Source organism: Rhamphochromis sp. 'chilingali' (genome assembly GCF_963969265.1).
Source record: "Rhamphochromis sp. 'chilingali' genome assembly, chromosome: 8".
Taxonomy (NCBI): domain Eukaryota; kingdom Metazoa; phylum Chordata; class Actinopteri; order Cichliformes; family Cichlidae; genus Rhamphochromis; species Rhamphochromis sp. 'chilingali'.
Window position 1 is genome coordinate 21,632,837 of NC_137935.1, and position 21,758 is coordinate 21,654,594.

Genomic DNA, 21,758 nt, shown 5'->3' on the forward strand with positions numbered 1-21,758 from the left:
ACTGTGTCAACAACTCAGTGGGAAAATCCCTGCTTGGACAGAGCTTTTCCCGTGTTCTTCCTATTATAACTAATAAAGAACTGCTCTGAGTGCCTAAAGTTCTGTGTTTCCCTAATCTATAGACACAAAAAATCCACTGCATCCTCCACTCTGATCTAAGGGGGGAGGGTCGCACGCCTGAAGTTCTATGGCTTCATTAGTATGGCTGGATGTCAAGATCTTGGGTAGAACAGCCACATTTGGCCACAGCATTACTTCAGAGCCATCAAGTTTCCAGCATAAAGTACAGGTTTGAAAGAGAGTACATGGAGCTCGCTAACTGTTGCAGCTGCTAAAAGAAAAACACTTTTTAATAACTTCTCCATCATGGATATACCTGCGTAACAGGTGACCTGCCCAGGTCCTGCAAGACCAATGCCAGGTCCCATGCTGCAAGCCATTTCCCTCTAGGGGGCAGCAAACTCTTGGCACCATGCGGAAACTGCATTACCCAAAAATGCGTGCTAAGGGACCAACTCTTGATATGGTCATCATGGTTTACCCATACTGCTACCAGATGAACCCTCAGATGGCCAGGCTTCAAAGGTTGCTGTAAGCATCTCTAGCAGCTTCAGGCATATTTGAACAGCCACTCTTACCCTGAGCTGAAAGGACTCGAGCAGAGCCTGAATTCCAGTCCCTCTCGAGTTGACCGTCCCATCATGGATGCAGAATCTAGAGACAACTTGTTGAAGTTGGTCTGCTGTGTTGGACGTAGGGAGCTTTTGTCCCAAATGACCAACATCCCCCCAAGGCCTCGAGGTGGTAAAATTGGATTGTTACCTGTTCACCCTTGTTGCACGATGAGGCACAAATCCAAAGATCAAGGTAAGGTATTATCATTATACCTGACAGACTTAATAATCTCAGGGCTGAACTCATGCGGCTTGTAAGGTGAGGGAGAGGTTTAAGGGGGTAAACTGATACACCAGTCCCCGAAAGACGAAACACAGAAATCACACACAAATGACATCTGTATACCTGGTTGCACTACTGGCTGCTGAAAAGGGTGTGGCCCTGAAGCGAAACAACAGCCTGTAACCCTGAGAAGTTGTTTTCAAAACCCATGTATCCTGTGAATTAACTGCTCAGTAGTCCAGCTGCTGTTGCAAAAGTCTGCCTAGTGTTTGTTGTGTTGGCTGTCGAGGGGGGATAAGGGGTTGTCTTAGTGTTGCCTCTCTAGCACACCTGTTGTCACTCACCTGCACCAGTTTATGCTTCCTATCCTGACACACTGATATGAAGTAGGAAGTCTAACCGACTTCCTGTTATACTGTGATGACCAAGTGTTCCCTTAATATTTTTGGGTAGTGTAACTAATGTATAGGCCTGGCTTGGCTTTGTGATTGATATTGCTACTGGAAAAGGCTTGATGGAAGGAAGATGGAGCTAATTCACAGATAATACAGATAATGCTCCCATCAATAATACAAAAAATACAGCTAATGTTCCCATCAAACCTACATAATGTCTTTTGCCCTGCTTTCACTCCCTTTATAAATCTGTGATAAGAGGTCTGTGATAAAGCCATTAGTATCAAAGAGCTCATAAAATATTCACCATCTTAGTCAAGGTAATGCTGGTCTAGAAGAGAAATTAAAGGGAAGCACGAGAGAAAGACAGAGGATGAAGCACAGAAAAAAAGGTGACGTGGACACATGTTTGCACTTTGCTATGAAAAGATTCTCTAATTATTTTGAGGGAAGTGAGATCACAAGCTACTGATAGCTGCTAAATTATTCGAATGCATGACGACAAAGCAAATGTTTCTTAACTTGACAGCAGAGGGTGCCAAATATGCAAAAGCCTGATAACAAAGGTAGTGTGGAGCCAAAGAGGAAGTTAGATAGAGAATGAGCCAAATGCAATGAAGCTGAAAAGCAGAATGAATAGAAATATAGACTTCTGGGAGCGAACAGAGAGGATTAGGCTGAGAAGGATAGCGCACGGTGCAGTGATCTCATTGAGTGTTGACAGGTTCAATCTGTGGGAATCGATGCGCAATCAATAAGTATCTGGCTAGGGTGTGTAGAGGGAAAAGAGTGGGAGGATGGAAACAGAAAGAGGTACATGTGGATTGAAAGCCTGAGGAGAAAGTGGTCAAAGAAACAATAAAAATATGTGATCATCTGACCTTGTATCAACATTTTCATTATAATATAATAAAATAATCTAAAACATTACAGCTGTTTTTAACCTACAATGCGTTATACCTGCATGTAGTAACAGTGGGATATTAAGAGAAATGTAACTGTAAGCTATGACATACATCAAGGATGTAATTAATTAGTTTTTTCAGATTTGTGTAGGTGAATAACATAAATGATCTGTCACATCTTATGTTGGCAAAAGTGTGACGATAACTCGTGGGCCATGCTTGTTAAAATATACCCTGCTACGTCAAAGAGGGTGTGCAGAGTGAGAGCATACGGCCAATTTCACTCTTCATTCAATTCAAAATACATCGGCCCAAAGAGTGGGCAGCACTTCAACTCGTTTACAACGATATGCAACATTAAGTACTTCTATGTAAATGTGTACCACAGATTTCATGGTGTTTCAGAACAACAAACATTAGCCATTCATTAGAGACCTATTAAAACAATGAAAAATAAGCTTCCCGTACACAACAGTAATAACACAGAAAATAACATCTGCTTATTTTTGATATCAATATCGCATCACAGATTTTTTCCTTCTCTTTTTTCTTACTTCTATAAAAATAAATCTCATGTTGCTATCCAAGGCAGACTCTCTTGGAAACGTTTTTTTCCTGTTCGTTCCTTTATGTGTCAGCATTAGTGCACATACTGCAAAACGTTCTGTGACAGGCCGCTCCATAATAAGTACTCAAATAAATTCACGCTGTATTTCCAAAGTTTGTGTTCTGAACATTTGTTGGAAAAGGATCATCTATTCATCTGTTCTCTGTATCCTTGTAGCTCCATGCGGCGCCCAGGTTTTGACAGGATAGAACAACTGACACGCTACATTCACCCACATTTTGGTGTTTTCACTTCACCTGACCTTGCGTGCCTTTAGACTACGAGATGAAAATAAAGCACTGGGAAAGAGAGCTACATGAAGATGGGAACAAAGTGCAAACACCATACGCACAGGGTTATATTTAAACACAGACCCTGAGACAGCAGTAAACGTTGACGATCTGAGTCACACACCTCGGCTTTGCGCATGTTTTCTTTGGTGTCTTCGATCTTCATCTCCAGATCTAATCTTCCCTGCTCTGTGGGAGGCAAGCCGTGGCTCTCACACTCCTCCAGAGACTGACAACAACACACACAAACAGAGAGCGTGATTAGAACAGGAATGTGCGTGCACTTTAAAATTAACCTGATTAAGATTCACATGTTGTCACGGTTCTGTGTCCGTTGGACCCAGTAGTTTGAGTTTTATTATGTTTTAGTTTGCATCAGGGATTGTTTTCTTGTTCTCTTGTAGTGTTGATGATGTTTATTATTTGAGTTTCATGTTTCTGTGGTGTTTAGGATTTGTTCTTCGGTTGTGTCTGCTTAGTATTTGTCTAGCTCCATGTGCCATTGTCTGTCTGTCTCTCTGTCGAGTTTGTGTCTTAGTGTGATGGTTTCTTGTTCCTGTTTTATTGTGATGGTCTGCGTCTCATGTGAGTGTGTTCAGTTTTACCTTTGTCTCGTCTTGTTGATCATTCCCAGCTGTGTCCGCCACCTGTGTGTAATTCCCCTGTGATTCTCCGTGTATTTAAGTCATGTCTGCCGTCATTGTAGTTGCTGGTCCGTCTGTGTATTCCACCCTGCGTCATCTGTGTGTTTCCCTGCTGTCAACCGCTAAGTGTTTCTGCTCATGTTCAGGTTCGTGTTCTGTAGTTAGTTTGTTCCCAGTCTAGTTAGTCATAGCTCCCTTTGCCGTTTGTATTTACTTTCATGCTCAATAAACCACCTTCACACCTTCACGACTGCCTGCGTTTGGATCCTCCTTCATTGCCTCCACACGGCTCACCTCACTCGCCGTGACAGTACGGACCAGCCAGATATGGATCCAGCGGCATTCACCCCACCCACGGAGCTTCGGGACCTCATCACGAACTCCACTTCACAAATAATCAACCTGTGGCTAGAGCATGAGGGAGAAGCATTCCTCCACGTTCTGGAAGCCAGACTGCAACAGCTGCTCACGGATTATCCCTGGCTATTGGACTCACTACACCCACTCGCGCAAGACTTCATCCTTCACGAACTTCACCTACACCCACCAGCCGCTATCGCTTCCCAACCCAGCCGGACGCCGGAGGTTTTGCCCGGCCCGCCGGAGGTTTTGCCCGGGAGGAAGCGACGATCGCGCCGTCGGCGCGTCGCCCCACAGCTGGAGAATAGGACTTCAGAACTGCCGGCTGTGGTGAGTGGAAAAGACGCTCTCTGTTTCACCAGTTCATATGACTGTTTATACCGGGGCTGTGTTCGTTGAGTCAGCTGCTCAGCTGGTAGCTCGGTTAGCTGCCCAGCAGTCGCTAACTCAGTCAGCCACTCACTCATCACCTCCGTCACAGTCAGACCCAGTAGACACCATGTTACAGTCCATAGCCCAGTCAATAGCTCAGTTGGCAAAAGAGTCATCAGCCTTATCAGTTCAGCCAGCCACTCCACCACCTGTTACTACTTTGCTACCTGTAGCTCAGTTGCCACCAGTTCAGCAGCCTGTCCACTCATTTACCCAGCCTTTATCCTCACAGCCTCATTACAAGCAGGGAACACACTCCACACAAACTTTTGCTGGTTCATTTAAGCTGGCCATCTCAGAGGCAGTTGCTCCCTCTAGGGCCTCCCCAGAGGCTGGGTGTCAGTCACCAGCCAACTCTGGACCCCTAGAGGTCAAGACACCAGCACCAGCAGCCTCACCGGAGAACTCACCTGAACAGTCTCGGCTCTCAGCACCCCCTGAGAGCTCAAGTGAGTTCACCCGTCCGCCTCAGTCCTCTGCTGAGTGTATTGGGGAACACTTCCAGCCCTCTGAGGACTGTATCCCACTGTTGCTGCCTGAGTCTAGCCACGGTGCTGCTCAGTCCCAGCCAGTGTCCACACTGGCAGAGGTCTCCGTACCTGCTGCTTTAGAGACTGCTTTCCCTGGAGGGCCTGAGGAGCCCGTCCAGTCTCAAGTCATGTTAGCTGGGGGTTCAGGTGAACCCAGCCAGCATCCTGCCTCGTCGGCTGGAGGGCCTGAGGAGCCCGGCCAGCCTCAAGTGTCGTCTGCTGGGGGTTTAGGAGAACCCAGCCAGCCTCAAGTGTCGTCTGCTGGGGGTTTAGGAGAACCCAGCCAGCCTCAAGTGTCGTCTGCTGGGGGTTTAGGAGAACCCAGCCAGCCTCAAGCCTCGTCTGCTGGAGGGCCCGTGGAGCCCACCCAGCACATCCTCACATCTGCTGGTGGTCCTGGAGGACCCAGCCAGCACATCTCCACATCACCTTCCGCAGCCGTCCCGCTGCCGTCTTCATCGTCTTCGTCTGGTCCTGCCTCCGTGTCTTCATCGTCTTCGTCTGGTCCTGCCTCCGTGTCTTCATCGTCTTCGTCTGGTCCTGCCTCCGCTTCGTCCTCGTCTGGTCCTGCCTCGTCTGGTCCTGCCTCGTCTGGTCCTGCCTCGTCTGGTCCTGTGGTTGCCTCGGTGCCAGCTCGACCCGTTCCGCCTCGCCTCTGCCGGCCGTTTTCCGGGCCTCTGAGATGGCATCATGGCCTTCGGGGACGGCCTCCGGAAGGTGTTCGTCGCCGCCGCTGGCATCGCGGCCGTCCTCCGGACCTGCTCGGTGGCCGCCACTGCCTTCCACGTGGTCGGCCTCCAGAACTGCATTCGCGCCGCCGTTGCCGTCCGCACGGTCGGCCCCCGGACCTGCTTCCTCGCCGCCGTTGCTGCACGCACGGTCGGCCTCCAGAACTGTTTGCCTGTCGCCGCCGTTGCTGTGTGCAGGGTCGGCCCCCTGAACTGTTTCGGCTCTTGTGTTGTCGGCCCCGGACTTTACTGTGGACTCGTGAATGGTCTTGTTTTGTGTTGGCCTGTTTTTGGTTTATTCTGGTCTCTTGTGCTCCTTGTTTTTGTTTCGGACCCTCCTTCCTGGACCCCCTCCGCCCACCCTGGCTTGGTGCTTTGTGCTTTTTTGTTTGGGGCTGTCGGGAGCCAGCCCTTAGAGGGGGGGGTACTGTCACGGTTCTGGGTCCGTTGGACCCAGTAGTTTGAGTTTTATTATGTTTTAGTTTGCATCAGGGATTGTTTTCTTGTTCTCTTGTAGTGTTGATGATGTTTATTATTTGAGTTTCATGTTTCTGTGGTGTTTAGGATTTGTTCTTCGGTTGTGTCTGCTTAGTATTTGTCTAGCTCCATGTGCCATTGTCTGTCTGTCTCTCTGTCGAGTTTGTGTCTTAGTGTGATGGTTTCTTGTTCCTGTTTTATTGTGATGGTCTGCGTCTCATGTGAGTGTGTTCAGTTTTACCTTTGTCTCGTCTTGTTGATCATTCCCAGCTGTGTCCGCCACCTGTGTGTAATTCCCCTGTGATTCTCCGTGTATTTAAGTCATGTCTGCCGTCATTGTAGTTGCTGGTCCGTCTGTGTATTCCACCCTGCGTCATCTGTGTGTTTCCCTGCTGTCAACCGCTAAGTGTTTCTGCTCATGTTCGTGTTCTGTAGTTTGTTCCCAGTCTAGTTAGTCATAGCTCCCTTTGCCGTTTGTATTTACTTTCATGCTCAATAAACCACCTTCACGACTGCCTGCGTTTGGATCCTCCTTCATTGCCTCCACACGGCTCACCTCACTCGCCGTGACACATGTTGCATTTCTAAAACGTGCAACAAATGTTTGTGAGCGTGTCTGTATGTGTGTGTGTGTGTGTGTGTGTGTGTGTGTGTCCCTCTTACTCGCTTGTAGTGAATGATATTCTTGTGCTCTCTGGCCACCCTGGTTGCCCATTTCCTGGCCTCCTTGTTCAGACTGTGCTCCTCTGTCGTCCCCGACTCCGACTCCAGCTGACGACTCTAATATCCCACACACAGCCGCACAGAGACACGCCACAGCAGCAGGCAAACACACAAAAATACAGTGTCAAAAACAACAGCTCAAGGTGTGCAATACGCAGAGGCTGTTAATTAAGCTAAAGAAAGCAACATTGTTTCCATAGCAAGTAATTAATACAGTGTGTGTTGCGATGCTCTGTTACCTTATGAAACAAAAAGCTGCTATTAAAACCACATGTGAAACACCATGTGTGTGTTTTTTCTGTGTACTACAAATTGAGAGAAGAGGAGGTGCGTGTTGACAGCACTTTTTGCATGTGACTTTATTTTGTTGCTTTTTTTTAAAAATATATACTACAGAAAACACGCAGGGTCAGTCAAGGAATCTGCATGGCCTTCCAATTAAACATATGACATCAATTATAACCATGCAGCCAAAGTGAATCCGGAGCTCATGCGCTTAACAAAGAGCTTTTCTTATTTCACATGAAAGATTTCTATTTTTTTTTTTTTCTCTCTTTCTGTTCTTTGTCACTGCTTTGAAGTGGGCGGGGATTCGCTGGGAAAAGGTCATGTTGCATACTTCTGCCCATCATGCATCATTTAGCAGTATGTGAATGAAAATCTGGTGACAGCTGGGAGGTTCTTTGGCCACTCTATCAAATTCTGATAATAACACACCCACAATATCCAGATTAACTATGTTGGATGAAATATTTCTTAATATTTTAATAAAGAAAACAAAAACATCATTTAATTTGATTCAGTCTTCTCTAAACAATTGATGCTGATTTCATAGAAACATATTTGCATTTTTAAAGCCAGATTTTTCAGTTTAATCATAATTATTTGCTATTGTGGTCCAAAAAACATGACTCAGTAATCAAATTATACAGCTGTCTGCCATGGTCCAAAGAAACCCTGAAAAAAAGACTGTTTTTGGTTACTTGTTTACAAATATGACTCAGATTTGATCTTTTCATTTCTATCTATTATAAATGCATCATAGCAGGGGCTGAAAAACAAAAAGGATACTTTCTAGTAATTTAACAATGACCCACTCCAGCTTCCCTCGTGATAACTCAGATCGAAATCAATGCAAAATATCTTGCAAAGACTTCCATGTATAGACATTCGTCGTCAGTGCTGTGTTTGCACAGACCTGAGAGGTTTGAGTTCCCATAATCTGATAATAAAAGTCTGTTAGCCTCAGCTAAAGTACACAATATTATAATTATACCTTTTCATGCACATCATCTCTATTAATTATGTGCTGATTCTGTAACAATAGGGCATAAATCTGGCTAAGTATAGGTGTGAAACCAAGTGTATTACATGGGAGATTTACAGCTTAATTACATTCAGGCACAGGAGAATTGCAGCAAGTTAAGGGAGAGGGCAGGAAACTCGATTAGAACAGTGGCTCGAATATGACATGTCACGAACCTGCATCTCAATTTCCTTAAATTTGAATTTCAGATAGTCTGCCAGCATCTACAGTTATGTGGACAGTAAAAAAAAAAAATCTGATCCTTACCAGGTCTTAAATACAAGCTCAGATGAAACACAAAACATCTCGAAAGACAAAGCTAAACCGAAAACGTAGAAATAGTGTGGAAAACCTAAGTACACCCCTACTGCTTCCACAGGAGTTACGAGGTTAAGTAACAGCCAGGAGTTCCTAATTAAATGCAGATTATTATCCGATCATTAGCAAATGTAAGCACATCTATAAGAGCAGAAGTTTTGTCACTCTGTCGGTGTGCGTAACACGATGCCAAGGAGGAAAACATCAGCAATGATCCTCAAGAAGCAATTCTTGCTCCCCATCTCTTTGAGAACATGTATATGGTCACTTTTTAACAATTTCAATTCCATCATTATACAGAGAAAAGGATTATTCACAACTGGAAAAGATTCAAGATAGTTCAATCAGCTAGAATGTCCTAGCAAATTCCCACTGAGGTCGGACCGTGCAATGCTCAAAGTAACTGCAAAAAATCCCTAAGAGCTACATCTCAGATACTACAGGCCTCAGTTAGCATGTTAAATGTTAAAGTTCATGACAGTACAATAATAAAAGTGAACAAATATAACTTTGGAAGGGTTGCCAGGAAAACGTCTCTTCTCTCTAAAAACAACATGTTAGCACAGCTTGGGTTTGTAAAGCTGCATCTGAACAACCCACAAGACTTCTGGGACGAAGACCAAAGTGGTGATGTTTGGCCATAATGCACACCAAGCATGAAACCAAACACAGCATAACAGCACAAACCTCATACCCACTGTCCACCACGGTGGTGAAGGAGTGAAGATTTGGGCTTGTGTTGTAGCCACAGGTCCTGGGCACTTAGTCGATAATGAATTCCTCTGTATACCAAAGTGCTCTAGAGTCAAATCTGAGCCCATCTGTCTAGTAGCTTACTACATTTGGCTGAAATGGGGCCATACAACAGGACAATGATGAAAGAGATATGTGCAAATACCTGCAAAGTTCCTCCACAGTGACAGGAGAGACTGATAAATGGCATGCAGAAAATGACTACTTCAAGTTATTGCTGAAAAAGGTGGATCTACAAGCTGATGAATGAGGGCGAGTACTCATCTGAGGTATTGTATTTAAATAATTTTAGAACCTGGTAAGGATCAGATTATTTATTATGATGTCATAATACATAAAATCTTTGAAATAAAAAAAGATCCACTCCCTTTCACATGACTGTTCATACTGCAAATAAATTCTAGTGCTCATGTGAGTCATGTGACTTTCTGCATCACTTTTGTATCTTCCTGTTGCACACTGATTATCTCGTTACACCCAAACAGATCAATCAACCTGCACTCTAAATGTCTTTATGGACAAAGGTGAAATATTATTTTATTAAATCATTTAATAAATTGGAAAATAACAACATTAGCAATGACTGTAGGTGCCATAATAGGCACAACTATAAACAACTGACCTGACATATAAGGGAAAATGGTGTCATCATCAAAATCTAAACCTTTTTCAGACTTAAAGAGGCAGACACATTTAGATACAGTCTTCTTGCAGGTTATTCACTCATTCTGAACACATTTCTTGTCTTAGACACATATTATTATAAGAAAAAAAATGTCAGAAAGGGTCTAGGACTTATGATTTAATGCATTTGCACAGGTTTTTCTCTGAATAGGGCTCTTGCTCTTGTTCTACAGTTTTTAGAAACATATCGCTGTCTTAACTAATAAAATTCATCATGCTGAACAGCACATGTATCACAAATTAGCCAAGGCAGCAGTATTTCTATGTGAAGTGTTTTAATGGAGTTTTAAAGAACTGGGTGCCTAGGACTCCAGTGTTTCTACACAACTTGCATTAGAGCAGCAGCGGTGCATTCAGACTGCAGCAAATACCTGCCTATGATTATGCTTTTTTATGTGTGTTATAAAGCGAAAGAATGAATTGAGTTCTCCTAAAATAGCACAGAGAAAATGTATGTGTACAACTACAGAGTTGCTTGTAAACCACAATATGATGTCTACATTCACAACATGTAAATTTAATGCAGTGTTAGCTTTAGTATTATTTCATATTTTATGTTTTATGGGCTTATCTTACACATGCAGACACAAAGAATTCAATAATCATCATGTAAGATATACGTAGCATGATTTTGAATGGAAATCAGGACACATTCAATTTCCAGTGATTACATCTTGAACCCATAACAAATTTGTAAAGGAAAATTACACTAAACTATGACACATCAGCTTTCAGGATGTTGATGACAGTATGGTGATATTTTAAAAGATGACATAAGGTTACGGCATCAGATGAGTCATGACAATGGTCATGAGAAGCCAAAGCCACCAAAGGTATTCAGCTATCGAGCAAGTGTGCCTTCATTGCTTGATTATGATGAAGCAACTAGAAAATGCAGGAAACATAAAGAACTTCTTTAAATAGACCTGTAATGGCTGAACCGCCTCAGTGTAGTCAGCTGTCGTTGTGAGGTTTATGTCAGGTGGAATAGTTGTAACAATCAGGTGAACTGTGGCCTTTTTAGATATGAAATAAGAAAATTTCATCAGCTGCTGCTCTATTCTCTGGTTTGATTATTCTATTGGTGCACAAAAGCAAAGTCGCATTGAGCAGATAAAATCTTAACATGTAATTCAGAAACTCCCACATATTTGTCATGTTTATTTTTAGTTCTCACGCCAACTATGTGGATGATGTCATAATCCTATCTGCAGCCACTTGTGTGGTTATCCCAGAGTGTCTCACGGTCTTGTTACGGTGACAGATGGCCATAAAAAGTCAGGCAGTGAAAGTTCTTTAACCTCCGCTGTATTTCAGTAAAAAGAGAAAATCGAACCTAAAAAACAAACAAACCATACGCTATTGTTTTATTGTCTGTGGTTAAAGTGCTGACTGCTGTAGGCCAAAATCAACAACCTCCTCCCTAAGCCACAAAGCTGAGAGCCATATAAAAACAGATCATTTATAAAGCACAATGATGTGTTAATGACTATTAACAAGACATGACTCTTTTCCAGTAATAACAAAAGAGCTCTGGGTTTTATCACTACATAGTGTGCTGTCAGATTTGAGCCCATCCTCAGCTGCTTTTCTCAGTTATTCCCAACACACAATAATACTTTGCTCACCCTCACCGCCATGCTGTATGAAGTCTTGGTGCTCCAACTGGTTAGAGCACAATTTCTGTTTAAAAGAGGGATGGGCCCACACTGCTCTCCAAGATACTTGGAATATAAAGGTTATTCTAGCTGACTAACTGTCTGCCTGTCAATCAGAGTTAGATCACAGAAGAAGTCCCTGCCAAACAGAGCATGTCATACTTGGGCGTCTAGTTCAGCAAAGTTTAATTTAATGTGTGTTAACATTGATTTGTCATGTCACTGAGTCGAAAAAGTGTCAGCTCACTGACACTACAGTTGTTTTTAAAGAAAATTATAATGTAAAGTATCATCAAAAGCATCATAATCACAGGCAAGGAGATCCATAGTGACAACATTCGTAAATAGTCTGCATAACTATGAAAAATCAAGTATTTTTCTGTCTTTTTTTTCTCACTATAACAGGTCATTCCGAGCATGCGCTAGAAATCTAGGGAATATAACTTAAATTGAAAGATTGCTACCAGTGAGGGCAAAGTCTTTTTTGTGGGTTAAAAAGGTTTCTCTGTTGGGTGCCTATGAACACACACTCACCAGCCACTTTATTAGGTACACCTATTTAACTGTTTATTAACAAAAATATCTAATTAACCAATCACATGGCAACAGCTAAGTCATGTAGCCATGAAGACATAGTCAAAATGACCGGCTGAAGCTGATTTGAGCATAGCGTGGTTGTTGGTCCCTGACTGGCTCGTCTGAGTGTTTCAGAAACTGCTGATCTGCTGGGATTTTCCCACACCACCATCTCTAAGGTTTACAGAGAATTGTCCAAAAAAGAGAAAATATCCAGTGAGCTGCGGTTCTCTGGGAGAAAATGCCTTTTGATGCCAGAGGTCAGAGGAGAATGGCTAGACTGCTTTAACTCACGTATGAACCTCAAAGCAGATGAGCTGCACCAGCAGAAGGCCATAACAGGTGCCACTCCTGCTCGTTATAAACAGAAAACTGAGGCTCAGACTCACCAAAATTGGACAATAGAAGTCTGGAAAAACTTGGTATGCTCGTGATTTCTGCTGCAACAGTCAGATTGCAGAATTTGGTGTAAACAACATGACAGCATGGATCCATTCTGTCTTATATGAACTGTTAGTGTGGGCAATATTTTCTTGGCACACTCAGTACCAGCTGATCATTGTTTGAATTCCTCAGCCTAACTGTGTATTGTTGCTTCCAGTAGGATAACGCACCATGTCACAAAGCTCAAATAATATCAAACTTGTTTCTTGAACAGAACTGGTGAGTTCTCTGTACTCAAATGGACTCCACAGTCACCAGATTGCAATCCAATAGAGCACTTGATGTGGTGAAACAGGAGATTGATTATCCAGTACTAGCAAGGTATAACTAATAAAGTAGCCTGTGAGTGTATGAGGTTTCAGATTTTTCCAGAGCCATGCTGAAACATCAATCACAGCCTGAGGTGTTAAGTTAAACTGCATTATTACGCTTTGTTTGGCTCATGGCCGACTGAAAGCTTCTTACAGTAAATGATGCAGTCAGTATAAACAGAATGTATGAATGAAGCAGATAAGCCATGGTCTGAGAAATATGATAGGAATGCTGACAACAGTTAAGACTACCTGTGCCAGGGTCATTCTCATGGCACTGACCGGCGACGGTTCAATGTCCACCAACTGCTGCACCGAGCTCAGAGTCTGGCACACACACACACACACACACACAAATAGACATCCAGGCATCCGCAGACCACACACCCAAAGAGCAGCAGTGCAAGCACACAGACAGACAAACACAAGGAGCGATTAGTGGAAAAAAAGTTTAGGGAAAAACTGTTAGCAAAGCTTGAACAGGAACAGGAAGACACAAAGAAGGAAGAGAACATTGTTACAGAGAAAACTGTTAGAACACTTGAAACAAGGCAAAAGATCAGAACTGGCAGAACCCAGAGAGAGAAAGAGAAATGTAGAGAAAGGAGAGTGCACAATATGACTCAGACACAGGAGAGAAGGATACTACTCTAGAAAGGTATTAGAAACAGTGTCCAGTGAGAGCAATTTCTTTTTTTAGCCAGAAAGACTTAACAAGTCCCTGAAGAGGAGAAGAGAGGAGACAGCATGATTCCCACTGCTCCATTCCGATCACACAGACCGTGATCACTTGACAACAATTTAAAATATTTGTAGCATTCAGCAACCAATTGAATTTAAATGATTAGATTAGCTTGCGGAAATGACAAAAAAAAATCCCAGGCTAGAAAGATACGCTCCCAACGGACACGCAACATCTGAACACAGAGCCGATTCATGCATCTTTCACGTTGTCAGCAGACATTAGTTAACTGGGCAACTCCATCTGAAACTGTTAACATAAAGAAATCCCCAAAGTCTGGGAACAAAAGGCCCAAAGATATCTCAAGAGAAAAAAGGGCGATCACAGCTTTGGCTCACGGATTTTTAACTTGGCAGGTCTCTCAGGCCCAGATGTTTTAATGTGACTCTCTAAATCAGAACTGCGGTAAATGAATTCTGTTTCATCACTCAACTTAAGGATTTAAGCAACATTTTATACACATAAGATATTAGAGAGGACAGAAAACACAGGATGAAAGGAAAGCCCACATGGCTGGCTGCTGTCTGTGTGTGGGAGTTTGTGCGTATGTGTGTATGTATGTGTGTGTGTGAGTCAGCAAGTGAAGTGGAGTGACAGTCCTGCTGTGAACAGGTTTATGTACAAACAATCTAAGTACTAGTGATACATGAGTATTAATCCAGGAGATCTGTGTGTAGTTGTGCGAGTCTCACCGTGTCACATTCACTGGGCTGGAACTGGAAGTCGTGCGCTTTGTGAAACACCGGATTCTCTTGCATGAACAACTGCTGGTTGTACTCCTGCATTATCTGAAAGAAAGAGAGAAGGAGATCTTTAATCCAGTACATTTTGCATGCAAGTTTGGTGCTGTGTAAACCCGACAATACAAGAGTCTGTTGAACTTCATGTGTGAAGAGGCTTCTGCTCCCTTCGAGGATGCAAACGACAATTTTTTTTCCCACTGCCGCATCTGAAGTCCACAGTGGGTGAGTGTTTCATATTCATGCATACATTTGTGGGTTCATATTTTGACTTTAGAGGGATTAATTTTTCGGTCCAAGAGGGATATGGTTCAGAAGTTAAGTCGAGTTTCTGAAGACATAACATTCAAACCAAAGCTAGTGTGAGTGTAGTTTAGGATGAGACCCGAAACCAGTGAGAAACTGTCCCACACAGGAAGCAGCTAGAAGTGATGTGGTGAGCAAACAATCCTGAAATACAGTGACATTCAGTAAAATGGCAACATGCAAAATAACCCCTGATAATGCGTTCGGGTCCTGAAGTTAACATTTCACAATTTGCCTGTGACTACATGCTGCGTTAATCAAAAACAGTCACTGTGTTGTGTCTTTCTTGCACAGTTAAAGTAGAATAGAAACCTCATCATGCCACACAAAAGGTACACACAGCTGCTCCCTTATTCACACAGGGTCACAACAGAAGGTAGCTCTATCTTTGATTTGACAGATTTTTACACCAGATTTCCTTCCTGACACAACCCCAAAATGATTCGTGCCTACTTCTGCAACAGAACTGAAGATCTGCTTGTGAGGTGGCTGTGCAAACCACTAAACTGCAGACAGACACAAAGAAATTAAAGAAAGAAAATAACAGAAAGAAAAAGACTGCTGAATGCCAAAACACTTTCAGTGGGTTCCATAGAAATGTCTTACCACAGATTCAAAAAGCATATTTTTGTATTGTCTGACTCACCCTGGTGGATTTGTCCAAAAGGAACTGATACGTGTTGTGTGTAGCCTGGGAGGCCTCAAGCTCAGTGCGACAAAGTGCCACCAGGTAGTCTTTGACGTGCTCATAGATTCTGCCGTCCAAGGCCTAGAAGACAGACAGAGAAAGACAGGAACCAGGGGTTACACTGAAGCATGGATGAATTCAATGTAATTCCACAATCCTTAATAATAAAGCAGAGAGGACAAGGGAATCAGGAGGAGACACTAAGAAATAGACAAAAAGAACAGAATGTGAATAAGCGTTGCTAGTTTGTCGTAAACTCAAATTAAATCTTGTGTTTAGATAGCCATAAATGTACTGTGATTTTGTTACATAATCTACTGATGCACGTCTATGTTTAAAAAATCATATTTGAGGTCCATAGTCCATAGATTACACTATAACTGATTGACAGCTCCCTTGCTTTTGTGTTATTTTTGTTGCATTTGTTGGGTGGGACAATTTCCTCTGTTAATGATTGTTTCTGTTATTGCATAAGCTACTGTGTAGCAGGACTAAATCAACGGAAACGTCTTGTGTGGAAGGTAATTTCAAGCTTTATTTTATGATAAATTTCACTAGAACACACCCCAAAACATGCAAAATACATACAGGACATACAGTCAAATTGAACAGAAATAGAGTCCAGCATAGCAAAGCCCACTTCTGTTACAAACAAACACGCCTCACTCGCATCGCCGCCTCCCATGGCGTACTGTATATTATAACTTTAAATGCAGTATATGGCATGTTTCCATGGGCCATTAAAAAGGATTTTATGAAAAACACTAAACTAAAAAAGGAAGAGGTGAAAAAGTGAAGAGAAAGATGGTGGGAAAATATAAAGAGGTGAGAGGGAGGGAACGAAGTCACAAGAAGGCCCAAAACCACGCAGATGTTTTTATTTAACAACTGTTAACATTAGCATTTCTGATGCACGGATGTAAAGACATTTTAATGAAGTATGCAGTCCAAGTGAACAGCCTTTCTATGGGCAGCCGGGATACTGCTGCCAAGCTGTAGGCAACGCTGCCAAACAGACAGAGAGCGGGGCTAACGGAGGGGAGGAGGAGAGGAAGAAGAGGGGAAGGGAGAGCATTTTGAAAAGGTATAAAAGGTATTAGTGGGTGAGAGCAAAAAAGAGAGACTTACTGAAAAAAATGTGTTTATGGGACACGAGTGTGTGTGTGAGTGAGTATGTGAGTGTGTTCTTTGGATGGTGTTCTCACAGCTGCAGAGGAAGGTGAAGGGGTTCAGATTCCAATTCAACAAAACACAGAGAAGGCACACACACACACAGACATCAGTGATCAAATGCTCAGAGACACACACATACACGCACTCCTCTGGCCAAAGTCTCAGAAACGTGCACACACTATTCTAACCAGCGGATCATTTAGGCCAAGTCTGCAGCCTCCAGCTAACACCTACGTCTGTCTCCTTCTTATACAGACAAACACATTTAAAAAAACAACATAAAACCCACAACCCACAGCATTCACACACAACACAGCCTCAAAAACAATGGGATATTGACAAGGACATTATGTCATTAAGGGTGGGTTGCTGGCTGACTTCTCTCTAAATGTTCCCTCATCATTCTGGTCATTTCCTCCTCCCCCTTTCTTCTCTTCCTCCCCTCCTTTTTTCATCCATTTACGGTAGTGTTGAAATGAAGTGAGTCAGTTTCCAGAAAAAGCCCCGTCCGTCCCTATACCATGGTCAGTGGATGTGTGTTTATGTGTGTGTGTCTGCGTTTGGGTTGAATGACTGCATCAGTTGGAACAATAAGGGCAGCACAGGGGAGCAGACGGGGCAGCAGAGGTGCAAGTGTGAGGGTGTGTGGTTGTGTGTGTCAATGTCTAGCCGGCAACTTTAAAGACCGACATTAATAACAGCATATACTGCTGACAGCAGAGGGAGACGTTGAGCAGTCGGTTCTTCCTCTGCCCTTTCACTAACGCTGTCGCATTGACAAGGACGGCTCACCTATAAGATTTAAGTTATTACCGCAGCCTCACTACAACTCTCAGTACAGTCAGTATTTATGAAGGGAAGATTTGATCTAAACAAGGCTATCAATTACAAGTCTCCTCACCTATCATCCCCAGAGAAACTATTCTATTATCCTTCAGTCATCTATTTCACACTTAATCATTTTCTTTTCTCAGATGACCTAGGAAGGAAGGAAGCCGATTCTTACCACTATAACTCATTTAATCTCAAACATTTCATGGGATAACTACAATATCTGTTGAACATGGAGATGAAAAGGCCCCAAAAGCATACAGGAATGCATTCATGGAAAAGATTTCACGCCTTCCTTGAACTGCAGAGAGAACTCATACATTCACAAGTGCTGATATTTTCAGGTAAACACCACAAATGAATCAGCACAGGAAGGAGAGGGAGGACAGACAGCTTGCTTCCTTCTAGCAATGTCCCTCATTCTCTGTGTGTGTTTTCATGCGCATATTTGTGTATGTGCATATTTCCCTGCAGTCCTGTCCTTCTGTCACAAGAAGCTAAGGATCTATTATTCAGAATGGCCTCGTAGTATAGATGCTCATGCACGCCTAAGGCAGAGCATGCGAGAGTGAGGAGAGAAGACAGAAAAGAAGATGGGAGAAGAAATAAACAAGGAGTCAAAAGCCAAGAAACAGAAGAAAAAAAACTTAAATTTTATTTAATATTATTGAAATCCTGAGTACATACCATTTAACTGATGGTCAGACAAATGAGAAAAACAAGAGCAATAAAGCTGCAGATGTAAAACAGACCAACATGTGTGTCTATAACAGAACTACCATAATCAGTCACGCCTGAGGATTTTTCATGCTGAAGAATTAAGCAATTGTCAATCAGACGCTTTCCAGATAGTACTGCACAGTGGGTTAAAATCTCATTATGCTTTTCTATGTTTATAATTCCACAAATTTTAACAAGACACCCAACACCACTGGCTGAAATGCAGCTTCAAACCATGACAGTTTTACCGATGGCTGTAGACACTCACTTGTCGTGCATTTTCCACTCTGGACTACTGATTCTCAGTCCAGTTGTTGTGAAATTTGGCACATCTTTTTCTCCCTTCCTTAACAATGTTTGTTGACAGCCACCCTTTCTACTGAGACACTTCTTTTGAGGCTTTAGTGAACAGTAGAGAATAGACCAATTGAAGTGTCAGATGCATCTCTCAGGTCCTGGGTTTGGATTTTTCACATTTCTTTAAGAAATAACTTTCAGATACTGTTCATCTGCTATAGGCAGTTTTGACACACCATGCTGAGATATGCCAAGTTTTCATCTAATAGTTCTCTGGAAATCACTTGTTAGAGCAAAAATGCTCTAACGTGTCTGTGTTATCTTTGGCATTTTTAATAGATTCAACACAAGAAACTGGAACAAATGATGTTTTGTGACATACTACTAGTAACAAATTGCTTAAAAAATGTAAAAATTGGTTTCTTTTCATCCCTTGAGTTAGGTTCTGTTTTGTGCTTGAATGTTTCATGAAAATGGTCAAGTAAAAGTAATGGACTGAAAATTTGTGAAAAAGCAGCCAGAGAAACTTGAAAAAGACCTTCAGACATCCTGGAGAACTATTGCTCGAGAACACTTTAAAAATTCCAAGAAATTCTGGCTCTTTGGAGGCAAAATATAAGGAAACATATGATGTTTCGAGACTTTTACTTTATGTGTTGTATCTGTGAGCATGTTAGCCCATGTTTGTACAACAGAGTAGCTAGGCTGTAAGTGAATTACAGACTGGGATTTTTGTTTGTGTATTTTCATACAGATCATAATTAAAGCAGTATCACAACTGAAACAGCTCAGCAAGATATTATTGTGTCTGATTAAGACTGGGCTTAACCACCTTTTGTATTCAATCATCTTAGCAGTTTAAAATAAAAGATCAAAGACAAAAGAATGTCTTTTTTGATATTCCATCAGCTGAAAATGATAATTTCCTGCCCACCGATGATTTGGTTTAAGTTGACATTAGCATGGCTCACTTTTCTTCACATAAGCCCCTTTCAAATCGTAAATCCGCACAACGCTGCGACTTTCTTTGAAGACTCAAAACTGTGAAATCAACACTTTTTCGTGTGTGATATTTCCCTACCAGCTATTTCACTGACAGTGAATGGGAGTCTGACTTTGTGGACTCATGAAAGGAACACATTTTCCCAAAACAGAACTTAGATTCAAAGCTCCCCAATTTATATTCTGAAAACAGAAAAATGCTTCCTCATTCTCGTCCAAAAAAAAAAAAAAAAATCCCTCCGGATATTATCCAAGGGAGGCTCTTAAGTCAGTACTTGATCTAGTAAAGCAAAATATTGCAACAGCATTAAAATCTCGAGTCTTTAATGTTGGCTTTGTGTTTTCACTTTCACACCACTTACCTCATTCATTTCCTTTCTTTCATCTTTCTATATTTACCTGTATGCAGTGCAGCAGATCTGTATGGTAGTACCGATCGTGGTGAGCATTGGCAGCAGCTAGCGTTAGCAAGTAGTCATTCCTGGCCTGTGTCGCCTTTGAGTTACAGTCACTTCTTTTTGCTTTCAACTTCAAAAAACAGACAGAAAAAATGTGTATAGTGTTACTACTTGTTTTTAAATAATTGTTCAAAGTAATACATCTGAAAGCCCTGCCTAAACAAGCCGCTGTTATGTTTCAGGTTCTTACCTTCACACTTGCTTTCTGTAAACTAATTCTTGACTGAAAAAGACCCAGTTTAGACCTGAAAAAGACAAAAAACAAAACAATAATAAGTATCTAATTTTATTTTATTTTTTTTTAAACACTGTAAACTTTTTGTGTATTCACATTTTTAAATTTAACATGTCAAGTAAAAGACGACAGAAGGGAAGATCCAAGGATTTCTACCACATCTCCATCCTCTGATTCGGACCAGACTTTATAGACGAACCCTGGCCTGAGCAGAGCGAGACTTGACAGTGATGAATGTGAGCCTGATCCAGACACTCATTTGTATCAATGACAGAGAGAGCCTGTCTCCTCCCGGCATGTGTATCCGTGCGCATGAGCGCAAAAACATTAAAAAAAGCATGTTTATTTCGATTAAATCTAACACTCGCCGATGCAAATGCTTCAGTGTGTAATTTTCTCTGCCAGTTCCCCGCGCGAGAGTACCTGTAAAATGCTTCTACTTAAGTCCTACTTTACACCCCAAGTGCTGTTAAAAATAACATTCACACCAATTTATTCCTGTGTGTTCCTTGTGCCTCGCCATTTTTATCCTCTCAAACACACACGCATGTGCATACTCTCCAATAATGGCACACAGGCGATACAGTTATTTCCATCGCTGCTACTTTCTACTGAGCGATGGAGAACAGAAAAGAGTAGATTGGCCAATCGATGTGAGCGCAAACCAAGGGTTGAGAATTCAATGAAGTGAAAATGTCACCATAGCTACTGCTACCAAGGGATGGGAGGAAAACAACACTCATCAGCTCCAGATCAAACTCTGGAACTAATTGTGAGACTGCAAAGCTTCAAGATTTGAATTCTTAGAGCAGAAACAGGTCAGGTGGCTGTTCAATCAGAAAGCCTCTTAAGCTTGGAAGGTAATAAAAAAGTAAAGGACAGACACCAGGGTCACAGGAAAAAAGTGCTTGAAGCTATGCTTCAAATTAATTAATAATATCAAATTAACATCGTTTAGATGTGGTTAGCTGATTCATCAAAACTAAAGTCAGTCAATGTTTCCACACTATTCTTTACTGTTCCTCTGTTGTTGTTTTCATGTCTTTTCGTCTGTATTTTTTCTCTCTCTTTCAAACACCTGTGTATGTTTATGACTGATTGCTTCTTTCATCCTCGATGACAATGTTTTTCCCTTTCTTTATCTCTCTCCAAACAGAAACACACACACACATTCTCCTTATGAGGTTAACCAGCTTCACTCTCTTGATTACATTCTCCCTCACCATGGAGACCATCTGTTTAGTCACACCATTTTTATATATTTACCAAGAAGTGTGGTAAATTAAAGAAAAATCCAACATAAAGTTTCTAAGTAAGACAAGTGTAGGGAGACAGGATTTACCACCAGTAGACTTTGGGTGTGACTTGATATTTAGGAGGACTCTTCTCTCATTTTGGTGTTATGATACACGGTTGTGTAAAGTGCTCTCTTGAGCTTTATTCACACAGGCCTAAACATCCTTCAGTGACCCACAGGCAGTAAATAGGTGAAATGGGTCTCAAAGAGGTGCTACACCGAAAACCTTGC

At 42.2% G+C, this 21,758-nt stretch overlaps 1 protein-coding gene across 1 annotated transcript in view; it reads right to left on the minus strand.

Annotated features, from left to right (window-relative positions):
* Positions 1 to 21,758, minus strand: part of fchsd2 (FCH and double SH3 domains 2) — a 96,083-nt gene that overhangs the window by 40,007 nt on the left and 34,318 nt on the right. The window contains exons 7-12 of the mRNA XM_080889750.1: positions 20,186 to 20,240; positions 19,937 to 20,065; positions 15,473 to 15,595; positions 14,473 to 14,568; positions 6,929 to 7,045; positions 3,219 to 3,323 (exon numbers count right to left, since the gene is read on the minus strand). Of these exons, the coding sequence (XP_080745876.1) occupies positions 3,219 to 3,323; positions 6,929 to 7,045; positions 14,473 to 14,568; positions 15,473 to 15,595; positions 19,937 to 20,065; positions 20,186 to 20,240 (625 nt within the window). The remainder of the gene's footprint in view (positions 1 to 3,218; positions 3,324 to 6,928; positions 7,046 to 14,472; positions 14,569 to 15,472; positions 15,596 to 19,936; positions 20,066 to 20,185; positions 20,241 to 21,758) is intronic.